At 43.8% G+C, this 12,642-nt stretch overlaps 1 protein-coding gene across 6 annotated transcripts in view; it reads left to right on the top strand.

Moving 5' to 3' along the window:
• NIPAL3 (NIPA like domain containing 3) overlaps positions 1-12,642 on the top strand; it is a 51,215-nt gene that overhangs the window by 11,637 nt on the left and 26,936 nt on the right. For 5 of the 6 annotated variants that reach the window (XM_024125258.1, XM_024125259.2, XM_055083608.1 and 2 more), the window contains one exon: positions 11,528-11,596. In XM_024125258.1, coding sequence (XP_023981026.1) covers positions 11,528-11,596 — 69 coding nt within the window. Of the gene's footprint in view, positions 1-6,275; positions 6,544-11,527; positions 11,597-12,642 lie in introns of those variants that run through there. The other variant, XM_024125260.3, reaches the window with a different exon arrangement.

The following is a 12,642-nucleotide window of genomic DNA, read 5'->3' as shown; positions in this document are numbered from 1 at the left end:
GCAATGTACCAGAGTAAGATTCCACATGAGTGAAGGACAAGCCTTTCTTTGATAAAGTGGGAGGAAGCTACAGAGAAAAGTAAGAAAGGGGAACAATAGGAAGCTAGCAAAGGGCACAGATGGAAATGAGGATATGGTGATTGAATCCCTTAAAACTGTCAGTATCAGCAAAACCTTTGTAGAAGAGAGTCTCTGGGCCCCCCAGTCTGAAGGATATGGCCTTCTAGATCTTGCTACCCTGATTTCTCTTTTAGAAACAGTCCTAATGACATCACTCAGAGCCTCCCTATCATCTCCAAGCCCAAATCTAAACCCTTTGAAGTAGAGAAGCCCCCTTCCAATCTGACCAGCCCACCCCTAAGCCTTATCCCTCTACACTCAGATTTCTTCTGTCTTCTTGGACCCTCTCCCAGCTATATACAAGCCCTCATTGGTGCTCAAGCTCTCACACACACATCCCCTTTTACCTCTCAGTGCCTTTGAGCCCACTTCCCCCTGGGTCTTATCCCTCCACATCACCTTCTTTCCATTCCGCAAAGGCACCATGCTCATTCCCACCATGGGGGCTTCCCACCCCACCCCCATCACTCTATGTCTTCAGATCTCTCTCTGAAACCATTCTTCAGAGATGCTTCCCTGACTTCCCTTAATCCTGGGTCTCTCACACACTAAATCAGGCCTCTGTGCTTCTCCTAGGTAGCTGTAACTGAAGTGTGCTTAAAAATAATCAGATGTTTAATATATACTGCATGAGGACCGGGACAGTGCATGGCACATTAGCAGTCAGTGCATGGCACACACTAGGCACTGAATAAGTGAATAAGTGCCTGGAATGCTATTCTTCCCTCCTCTGTAAAGTGTCTGTATTCTGCACTAGCCTAGGAACCTTTGAGTCAAGAACCAATTCCCCAGCCCTTGATAATAGCTACTAATTATTGAATACCTATCCTGTGTCAGGCATTGTTCTAGAGCTTTAAATATTCCATAGCTTGACATAATAGTTAAGAGCATGGGCTCTAATGTCAGACTACCTGGGTTCCAGTCCTGCTTCATCCACTTACCAGCTACCTCATACCCTCTGTGCCTCAGTTTCCTCACTGTAAAATTAGATAATAATACTACCGACCTTATAGGGTTGTTATGAGTTATGTTGTTATGATTAAATGAGTTAATATATATGAAGTACTGAATAGTACTTGGCATGTAGTAAGTGCTCAATAAATACTGTTGTTTGTCATTATCGCTGTCATGATTATTTCTAATATTTACAACAAACCCAGTCTGTCAGTTTCCAAAGGCTGAGCTCTCTCTAGTAGAAGAGCTGGCCAGCCATGTAAAAAGAACTCAGGCTGGGACTTCCCTGGTGCTGCAGTGGTTAAGAATCTGCCTACCAATGCAGGGGACACAGGTTTGACCCCTGGTCTGGGAAGATCCCACATGCAGCAGAGCAACTAAGCCCATGCACCACAACTATTGAGCCCGTGCTCTGGAGCCCGCGAGCCACAACTACTGAGCCCATGTGCTGCCACTACTGAAGCACACGCCCTCTAGTACCCGTGTGCCGTAACTACTGAGCCCACGTGCTGCAACTACTGAAGCCTGCACGCCTAGAGCCCATGCTCCGCAACAAGAGAAGCCACTGCAATGAGAACCCCATGCACCAAAATGAAGAGTAGCCCCAGCTTCTCTTGTGGCTTCTAGGGCGCGCGGGCTCAGTAGTTGTGGTGCGTGGGCTTGGTTGCTCCGTGGCATGTGGGATCTTCCCAGACCAGGGATCGAACCTGTGTCTTATGCAGGGAACCTGTGTCCCCTGCATAAGAATCCTGCAGGCAGATTCTTAGCCACTGCGCCACCAGGAAAGTCTCAGGAGCAAAGTTTTGTATACTACTGAAATTAAGATGGTAATTATAATCCCTAGTATAACCACTAAGAAAATAAGTCCAAAATATATAATAAAAGAAATAACAAGGGAATTAAAATGGTACTCTAGAAAACATATCTATTTAGCACAAAAGAAGGCAGTAATGGAGGAATTGAGGAATAAAAAGAGACATAGGACATACAGGGGAAAAAAATAGCAAAATGGCAGAAGTCCTTCCTTATCAGTAATTATATTAAATGTATATGGATTAAACTCTCTCCAATTAAAAGGCAGAGATGGGTAGAAATGATTTTTTAAAAGCATGACCCAAGTATATCCTGTCCACAAGAGACGCACTTTAGATTTAAAGACACAAATAGGTTGACGGTAAAAAGATGGGAAAAGATATTCCATTCACAGTGGAATATTCCAAAAGACAGCTTGAGTGGCTATGCTAACATTGGACAAAATAGACTTTAAGACAAAAATTGTTATGAGAGACTAAGAAAGACATTATATAATGATAGAGGGTCAATCCATCAAAAAGATATAGCAGTTGTAAAATATATGCACCTAACAGAGCCCCAAAATACATGAAACAAAAATTGACAGAATTGAAGGAAGAAATAGTTCAATAGTAATAGTTGGACACTTTAATACCACATTTTCAATAATGGATAGAACAAGTAGACAGCAGATCAGCAAGGAAATAGAAGACTTGAACAACACCATAAACCAATTAGACCTAACAGACATCTATAGAACACTCCACCCAACAGTAGTAAAATACACATTCTTCTCAAAGGCACATGGAGCAGTCTCTGGGATAGGGCATGTGTTAGGCTACAAAACAAATGTCAAATAATCATATAAGCATGTCGTCCTCTGATCATGGCAGGATGAAATGAGAAGTCAATAACAGAAGGAAATTCACAGCAGCAAAGAGGGAAATTCACAAATATGTGAAAATTAACCCATGGTCAATGAAGAAATCACAAGGGAAATTAGAGACAAACTGATCCTAAAATTCTGTGGAAATGCCAGGGACTCCAACTAGCCAAAACAATCTTGGGAAAAGAAGAACAAAGTTGGATGACTCATGCTTCTTGATTTCAAAAATTATTACAAAACTACAGTAATCAAAACAATGTGGTACTGGCATAAGGACAGACGTACAAATCAGTGGACTACAATACAGAGACCAGAAATAAACCCATACATCTATGGTCAATTGATTGTTGACAAGGGTGCTGAGACTACTCAATAGGGAAAGAATATAAAGTCTTTTCAACAGATGATGCTGGGACAACTGGATATCTACATGTAAAAGGATGAAGTTGGACTCCTTCCTCATACCATGTAAAAAAAATTCAAAATTAAAAAGTTAATTCAAAGACCTAAATCTAAGAGCTAAAACTATAAAACTCTTGGAAAGAAACATAGGTACAAATTTTTGTGACCTTGGATTAGACAACAATTATGACACCAAAAACCATACAAGAAACAAAAGAAAAAAATAGATAAATTAAACTTAATCAAAATTTAAAACTTTTGTTCATCAAAGCACACTGTCAAGAAAGTAAACTATAACCCTCAAAATAGGAGAAAATATTTGCAAATCGTATATCTGACAAGGGTTTAGTATCCAGACATATAAAGAAATCTTACAACTCAATAAAAAGACAACTCAATTTAAAAATAGGCAAAGCGTTGCACAACATTGAAAATGTACTAAATGCCACTGAATTGTATACTTTAAGATGATTAATAGTCAACTTTATTATATGTGAATTTTTAAAAATAGGCCAAGGATTTGAATAAACAGTTCTCCAAAGAAGATAAACAAATGGCCAATATATACCTAAAAAGATGCTCAACATCATTAGTCATTAGGGAAATGCAAATCAAAACCACAATTAGATACCACTTCACACTCTTTAGAATGGCTATAGTAATTTTTTTTTTTTTTTAAGGAAAATAACAAGTGTTGGCAATGATGTGGAGAAATGAGAACACTTGATTGGTGGGAATGTAATTTGGTGTAGCTACTATAGAAAACAGTTTGGCAGTTCCTCAAAAAGTTAAACAGAGTTACTATATGACTGAGCAATTCCACTCCTAGTGGAATATACCCAAGAGAACGGAAAACATATGTTCATACAAAAAGATGTACACAAATGTTCATAGCAACATTCATGATAGACAAAAAGTGGAAATAATTTACATGTAACTGATGAACAGATAAACAAAATATGGTATATCCATATAATGGAATATTATTTGGCCATAATAAAGAATGAAGTACTGGTTCATATGAACCTTAAGAACATTATGCTAAGTGAAAGAAGCCAGTCACAAAAGACCATATATTGTAGAGTTCCATTTATATGAAATGTCCAGAATAGGCAAATCCATAGAGACAGTGAGTAGACTAGTAGTTGCCAGGAAATGAGGGGAGGGGAAACAGGGAATGAATGCTAGTGGGTTTGGGGTTTCTTTGAGGAATTACAGAAATGTTCTGGATTTAGATATTGGTATGGCACAACTTGATGAAATCTGGATGTTTTCAAGATTATGTGGCAACTCTGGCTGTTCCGTGGTTAGGACTTGTGCAGCCAAAAAAAAAGAAAAAAAAAAAAAGATTATGTGACAACTCCAGAAATCAGATCCACACCCTGCCTCCTGTTTGTTGTTGCTGCTTGTTGTGGTTTCTTATTGTTTGCTTGTTTAGTGATTTTTCTCAACTTTTTTGTAAAGTCTGTGTTTTCTGTTGTGTGTGGCTTATCCAAGTCTGTGTCTGTTAGCTTGGTGGTCAGTTTGTGTTTTGATAGTTTCGTTAAATGCCTAGAGGCAAAAAAAGGAAAAAACAAAAAACAAACAAACAAAAAAACCTCTCCCAGCCTTTGCAGACTGGCTCTGTGCTGGGGCACTACTCTGTCGTTTACCAGTCTATTTACAGCTCTGCCTTAACTTTTACTTGCTGCTCTGCCCAGCCTGAAGGCCACCTGAGGTGAAAGCTTAGCATCTTCTCAAGTGTTCTTGGAGCATGCATCCAGCCCTGGGTGTATGAATAGTCTTGATTCCCCAGGATACACTGGAGCTTTTAAAAGCCCTCTCTCTCTCCACCCCGCACCCCCATATCTTCTTTCCCAACCTCTTCCTGCTCAGGCTTTTCCTTCTGTGTATTGTTCATCCCAGTGCTGTCCCTTGCCTCAGGATGCTGCAGCCAATAGTTGTGACTTTAAATTCTTTCAGCAAAAGCATCCCGGAAGCTGCCCCCCCAGCCCTGGTACTGCTCCAAGTCAGGCAAAACAAAGGCAAAAGCCCTTGTGCTGTTCCTTCAGGGAGCTGCCAGACAGGTTGGAATCCACAACCTCAGTTTTTTTTTAAATTTTAATTTTATATTGGAGTATAGTTGATTAACAATGTTTTGTTAGTTTCAGGTGTACAGCGAGGTGATTCAGTTATACATATACAGGTACCTATTCTTCTTCAGATTCTTTTCCCATTTAGGTTATTACAGAGTATTGAGTAGAGTTCCCTGTGCTATACAGTAGGTCCTTGTTGGTTATCTATTTTAAATCACAACCACAATTTTAAAAAAATAAGGTCCTTATTGCTGCCTCTGTCCTCATGACTGCCATAGGTCTGGAGTGTAAGGGATGGTTGCCAGGCAATTGAAAATGCCACATTGCTCTCTGACCATAAAGCAACTGCTTCTTTCTTCACCAAGCCTTCCCCTTCTTATTATAAGTTTTTAATTAGACTCCAGAGTTCTAGAAAAGTTGATTCAGACAGTGTTTGCCAGTTCATTCATTGTTTTACTGGAGGGATGGATCCCCTGGAGTTCTCTATTCCACCATTTTCAATGGCATCACTTATAGCATTGTGAAGATACTAAAAAAAACCACTGAATGGTACACTTTAAAAACGTCAAAATGCTGACTTTTATGATTTTTGAATTTGTCTCAATGAAAAAGGTAGTGACACATTAAATAAAGATATTCTGGGTTCATAGAATGGCCTTAAAGAGCATTTAGAGCCAGGCATTAAGATGGGAAGACATTAAAATACCTTAACTGAGCAAAAAAGGGGGGAGATGACCAAGCAGTAGAGTGATCCATACTCAAATCAGATGGACGATCAAAGCCACCCACTAGTAAATGTCTGGAATAGAGTCACATCTTGAGTCCCAGCCAAAAATTGCTGGATCGTTAAGCAACGCTGGTCCACTAAGAAAGCACATCAGTTAGCTATTGCTGGGTAACAAACCACCTGAAAACCTAAGCAGCTAAAAACAACAACCATTTTACTGCTCACAATTCTATGAGTCAGGAGTCTGGACAGGATCTAAAAGAGTTGAAATCAAGATCTCGAAGAGATATTGGTACTCTGTTGTTAATTGCAGCACGATCGACAATGGTCAAGATGTGGAAACAACCTAGATGTCCATTGATAAATGAAGAAAGAAAATGTGGTATACACTACAGTGGAGTATTACCCAGCCTTAAAAAAGAAGGAAATCCTGGAACATGCCACCACATGGGTGAACCTTGAGGACATAACGCTAAGTGAAATAAGTGCTAGACTGAATGTGCCTCGCCTCCGCCCCCCACCCCAAATTCATGTGTTGAAGTCATAATCCCCAATGTGATGGCATTTGGAGATGCGGACTTTGAGAGGTAATTAGGCTGTGAGGGTGGACCTCATAAATGGGATTAGTGCCATTATAAGAGAGACAAGACAGAGCTCTCTTTCTGTACCATGTAAGGACACAGCAAGGAGGTGTCCATCTGCAGACCAGGAAGAGGCTCGCACCAGGAAAAGAATCAGCCAGCACCTTAATCTTAGACTTCTCAGCCTCCAAAACTGTGAGAAATAAATGTCTGTTGAGCCACCAGTCTATCGTGTTTGTTATAGCAACCCAAATTGACTAAGGCAATAATCCAGTCACGGAAGGACAGATACTGCATGCTTCCACTTATATGGGGTATCTTAAATAGTCAAACTCATAGAATCAGAGAGTAGAATGGCAGTTGCCAGGGGCTGGCGGGGAGGGTGGCAATAAGGAGTTGCTAATCATTGGGCGTAAAGTCACAGTTATGCCAGATGAATAAGTTCTAAGATCTGCTGTACAACATTGTCCCTGTAGTTTAAAATACTGTATTGCACACTAAAAATTTGTGAAGAGGGTATATCTTATGTTAAGTGTTTATGCCACAGTAAAATTTTTTTAAAAAGAAAGAATTCGAGCAGAGCTCAGCAGTGGTGGCTTGCCTTTGCGTCTTTGCTTGGCTGGGGCTGGAGCTGGAGAATCCAAGAGGTCCTCAGTCATGTCTGGAACCTCAGCTGGGATGGGTTAAATCAGCTGACAGTGGGCTGAGGTGGCTGTGCCTCTCTCTTCTCTTGGTGTTGACTGGAACCACTCATATATCTGTTTGACCCTCCACATGACCTCTCTCTCTTTTGGAGGGCAGGCTGGGCTTTTTTACATGTGGCTGGGTTCCCCTCTGAACAACAGCAGAACCTGTAAGGCCTGAGCTCGGAAATCCCAGAACTTCACTTCTCTCTCATTCTGTTGACCAAAGCAAGTCACAGGCCAACCCAGGTTCAAGTGATGGGGAAAAGACCCCACCTCTTGAGGGGAGTCATAGCACACGCATACAGGGATGGGAGGAATTGTTGGCAGCTGTCACTGCAGTTTACTACAAATGATAACCCCAAGTTCAGGACAATATAATTGTGAAAGTCTAGTGGGAAGAATCTTGCCTCTCCACCAGGCCTCCTCTGATACCACCACAGTGGGGAGGAGAAGGGGTGCTTCGTGACTGCCAGGTGGGGCAGAGGTCTAGTCTCCCTGTGGTCTCTACTGACACTGCGGGGAGGCGGGTACCGCCTCATCACTGGCCTCAGCTCCCCACTTGGCCTTCTCTGATAGTCCTAGCAGGGGAGTTGGGTTGCTTTGTTACAGCCTCCAAAGGGTGGAAATCTAAGCTCCCTCCTTGGCTTATGCTGGCATGGGCAGGGTGGAGCCATATTTTATTTTCCGGCAGTGTTTGGAGTACATCAGTTATTGTCTAAAAGCTTTCTGCCTGGCTTGGCTGCTCCTTTCCTTGTTCTCCGACTAGAGTGCAGGCTTTTCTTGGGGCTTTTTTTTTTTTTTTTTGGCGGTACGCGGGCCTCTCACTGTTGTGGCCTCTCCCGTTGCGGAGCACAGGCTCCGGACGCGCAGGCTCAGCGGCCATGGCTCACGGGCCCAGCCGCTCCGCGGCATGTGGGATCTTCCCTCACCGGGGCACGAACCCGTGTCCCCTGCATCGGCAGGCAAGCTCTCAACCACTGCGCCACCAGGGAAGCCCTTCTTGGGGCTTTTTTGGGTCACACCTGTTCCTATTTCCAAGTTGCCAGTTTCTTCAGCTCCAAGTCTGAGATACATGAGGCAAAAAGAAAACTCAAGGAACTCCCTACCATGTGGTTCCTCAGGTCCCAAGATCCTTAGCCTGTCCGCCTTCCTCTGTCCACCTTTCAGTCTTCTTATGTTTGTTTTATATATAATGTCCAGGGTTTTTAGTTGTGCATAGCAGGAAGCATAGGAAAAAGAACGTCTACTCCGTCTTACTGGAAGCAGAAGTCTTTTAAAATTAAAGTTGTCAGAGAATTTTATTGTATGTGAAGAGCTGAAGTATTTAAGAGAATTTCAGTTTCCTTATATTCATAAATGCAGTTTGTTAGACTTATAAGAATAACTTAGTTCCTTGTTAAGGTTTTGTTTCCAAAAAACCAGATCAGGGAATCTGTTATTTTAATAACATATATAATTTTTTTTAAAAAAGCAAAGTAAATGCACATAGCCTTTTTTGTCCATAAAAGCTACCCTGTTTTTGTCTATAAAAGTGAGGGGGGACACATATTTACTAGGAGTTGGACTAATGATAATAAACATATTCCCAAACTGTGTTCTGTGAAGCCTTGACTCTATTAGGCTCTTTGGTTGCAAGTAACAGAAACTAGCTCGTAAGCAAAAAAGATTGTGGGACTGCTTCCGGAATAGAAGGAAGAGCTGGAGAAGCCAGCTTCAGAAGGTCAGGAACCAGGAAGGCTCCAGGGGTCTGACTTGGCTAAACCTCACCTCGGGCAGGAGTGAACCAGCCTTTATCCACCGTTGTGTTTCTCAGTCCAGGATCTGGAACCCAGAAAGAGAGCTTCTGACCTGCCTGGCTTGAATCAAGCGTGGGTCACAGGCCCATCCTTGTCTAGGAGAGGAGACTGGAGCACTTTGAATGACAGTCCCAACAGGACTATCCAATGAGGAGGCAGGGGGATGGGGGGAGTCCTCCACAGCACAACTGGGGTGCTGTTACCAGAAGGAAAGGAAAGTGATTAAAATGTCAGGCTGGTGGGAATTGCAGATGTACTACAGATGCCAGTGGATGGACTCTAAGCTAAGAGCTCTAGAGCCAAATGGGTTTGGGAAACCTGAGCTAGACAGGAGAAACTGCCTCTGAGAGCCTCTACTGGGCCAGTGCACTGGATGGAGGATACAGCGTTTCCCAAACTTATCTAACCACGTGATGCCTTTTGCCTTGGAACCCCATTGACATATCTGGGAACTCTGGCCTGATTGACCTCCAGTGACCCTTTTAGCTCTGAGATTCTATGATCCTGCAGGAAGGGCATGGCTTCTGTTTAACTGAAAAGAAACCAAAAAACATGAAACAGTGGAGATGGAGAAGGACCGAGCCAGTGTAGCTCAGGCTGAGAGCCGTATTGGGAAGCAGTGGAAGCCAGCTCCTTTGGGTCCCTGGAGATGCCCCCAATAACCTCCAGTTAATGAGCTATTTTATGTGAAATGAATTGGTCGGTTTCTTGTCTGGCATGATCATCACTTGGTTTCTCTGAGCAGTCTGGCTGTGACCAGAAGCTTGGGTCAGGGCCGGAGGGGCCCTTAGCAGTCGTCTGGGCCAGCACTTATGTCGTCCAGAGAGGACACACAAGTCTGGTGAGGGGAAAGGGACTTGTCTGAGGCCATGTAGCGACGTGGTGGCAGAGCTGGGACCAGAGCTCAGGTCTCCTGGCACCCAGCTCAGCATCTTTCCTTTATGCTGCAGCACTGCACCTTGAGGGGGAGAAGTCGGGAACAGCCACGGTGGTTTCCATCAGCAGGCCTCCTCCTGCCCTATCCCACAGTGACTGCCCCTTCTCTGGGAAGGCCCCCTCAGCTCTATGGGCCCTCAGCACTCTGGGAGAGGGAAGGGAAGAGGCGGGCAGGAGGCGGGATGGAGGGTTGACTTTATCCCCCTTACTGCTTGCTGATTATCTGTCCTTCCAGAGGGATTGAAGGACTGAGTTTGTCTTTTTTTTTTTTTTTAATTAATTTTTACTGGACTGAGTTTGTGTTGATGTTCACTGCTGGTCCACTTGGGCCTGGCCCAGGCCTCGAAGAACATGCAGATTTCACAAGGGAGGGCACCAGTGGGAGGAGACTCTTGAGCAAAGGAGGAGTTGGGAAAGCCCATGCTGGGAGGAGAGGATTCCTATTTGGTTAAAATGATGCATTCCTTTGGTGTTTAGCGGGATAATGCTGGAGGGTGTGTTGAGGACATAACACAGTGTGGTTTAAATGCTGGGCCACGTACACTTTGACCCAGCAGTCCCACTTCTAAGAATTTATCCCAAGGGAATAATCCTCAGAAATGCACAAAAATGCATGAACTAGGATGTTCGATCACAGCATTGTTTTTAAAAAAGGAAATAGCCTAAGTATCCAATAATACAGAAGCAATGATAGAAAATATGGCACATCCAAATGGTGAGTTACTTGGACATTTATTAAAAATGGTGCATTAGATATGCCTATCAAGAGAATATATTTATAATATCTTAGGTAACGGAACAGGTTATAAAACAAATTATAATATTATTTTTATAAAAATAAATTAACATTGCCATTGACCTCAGAATTCATGGACAGAAAAAAATTTTTACAAAGACCAAAATGTTTGCAGTAACTATCTCTGGGGGTTTTAGAGTGACAGGTGGCTTTTAATCTTTTTTGCGTTATTGTTCTTTTCATTTATATTTCCTAATTATTCTACAGTGAATATACGTTTAGTAATCATTGTATAAAGTTTAAAAAAAAATGCCGTGCTAAGGAATCTGAACCTCATTCTTAAGGTGACGTAAATTAAATTTTTATGAATTAAATAATTAAAAGTGCCCTAAGCAACTTTGCCACTTAAAAGAGTCTCATTGAGACCCCTCTGGGAATAGGAAGACTCCATTGATTAGATGGCAAATAGTATCCCTGCCTGTGTTTTTCTTGTAAATTCTGATTTCTGAACATTGCTTTTCTGCTCAAGACCATACCAAGTCAATACATTAAGGGGACTGGAAGAGCAGATTTAGGCCTTATCAAGTCCTTGTGACTGGAGGACAAAGGGTGGTGCTTTCTGGTAGTGTCCCATTGCAGGCCGTGTTCTGTAAACCAGCAAGGCAGCCTGAGTAAACTCAGGTAGAAAAATTCCAATAGAGTGTCTGGGGGGGCGTGGCTTTGTAATGGATGTTGCTGGTTCTGTTTTGGGACAACAAACAGTTGGATTCAAATGTGTCCTGGGGCCCTTTGGCTTAGGCCCAGCTCATGTCTGCTCCTGTGAACTTTCCTTACAGGAAAACTTGATCGGTGCCCTCTTGGCGATTTTCGGACACCTTGTGGTCAGCATTGCGCTTAACCTCCAGGTACGTTTCAGTCACCAGCACTGCCTGGGGCAGAGATACAGCCGATAGCCAGGGTATCTGTGCAGGCCCGGCTGCCTCCTCTCTGGGGGACATTGCCTATTCCATCCCAGGGCTGGGACAATACCTTTAGGTTGTTCCAGAATCTCTCTTGATTCTTTGCCCCCGCTTCATCCCCCATCACCCCTCAACTATGAAGACAGTGCTCTCCGTTACTTAAAAGTCTCTGGGGGGTGCCTTGGAGCAGCTGCTGTGTACGCCCTGCCCCATAACTCCTCGGCCTAGTTGAGCTCACAGGCAGCTGTGGTTTAGAGCCGGTTGACGACACCATGGGAACTGGCCCCACTGGCTGCAGGTGCAGCTGGGAAGCCAGCTGTGTGTGTTGGGTGCTGGTGGCGGTTGTTAATGCCCCGGGGCAGCCTTCAACCAGTGGGGGATGGGAGTCAGTGGATAAATGCTCCAGGCCCCCCGTCCTTGGGTAGGATGGTTCTGAGGGGAGTTCACAGGGTTTCTCAGAGGGACTGAGCCCCAGTTGCCCAAAGCACTAACTCACCATGAAAGCACCCTTCACTGGTCCTCCTCCCTTCCCTGTCTCACTTTCCCACTCCCTGACTTATGCTTCCTGGAATCACCTCCTAAATCAACTCCCTGCTCCCCAGCCCTTGTTTCAGGGACTGCTTCTGGGAAACCCAGTCCAAGACTTAACACCTGCCAGCAGGACAAATCCCACAGCACACTGGCCAACGCTTTCCCCCAGCGCTGCACAGCTTCCAGCTTCGGCGAGCCGCTCTGCCCCTCTCGAGCAGGCACATGAACACTCTGCTTCCACATACACACACGTGTGTGTTTCTGTGTGTTCCCGAGGCTGCATGGTCTCTTAGCTCCTTCTATGGTTCCGTCTCTTCTCTCTGCAGACCAGCACCTCTGCTTATGCAGCTGCTTCTGTTCAGCCCTCATCAAGATCCTCCCCACATGGCAGCCTTGACCCTCTAAGTCAACATGCCTTTCTGGCTTTCCTTAGTCACTGCCTCAGGGTCTGTGTCCCAAGT

Source organism: Physeter macrocephalus, chromosome 3 (assembly GCF_002837175.3).
Source record: "Physeter macrocephalus isolate SW-GA chromosome 3, ASM283717v5, whole genome shotgun sequence".
In the NCBI taxonomy this organism is placed as follows: domain Eukaryota; kingdom Metazoa; phylum Chordata; class Mammalia; order Artiodactyla; family Physeteridae; genus Physeter; species Physeter macrocephalus.
This window is presented reverse-complemented; position numbering and strand designations above follow the sequence as displayed.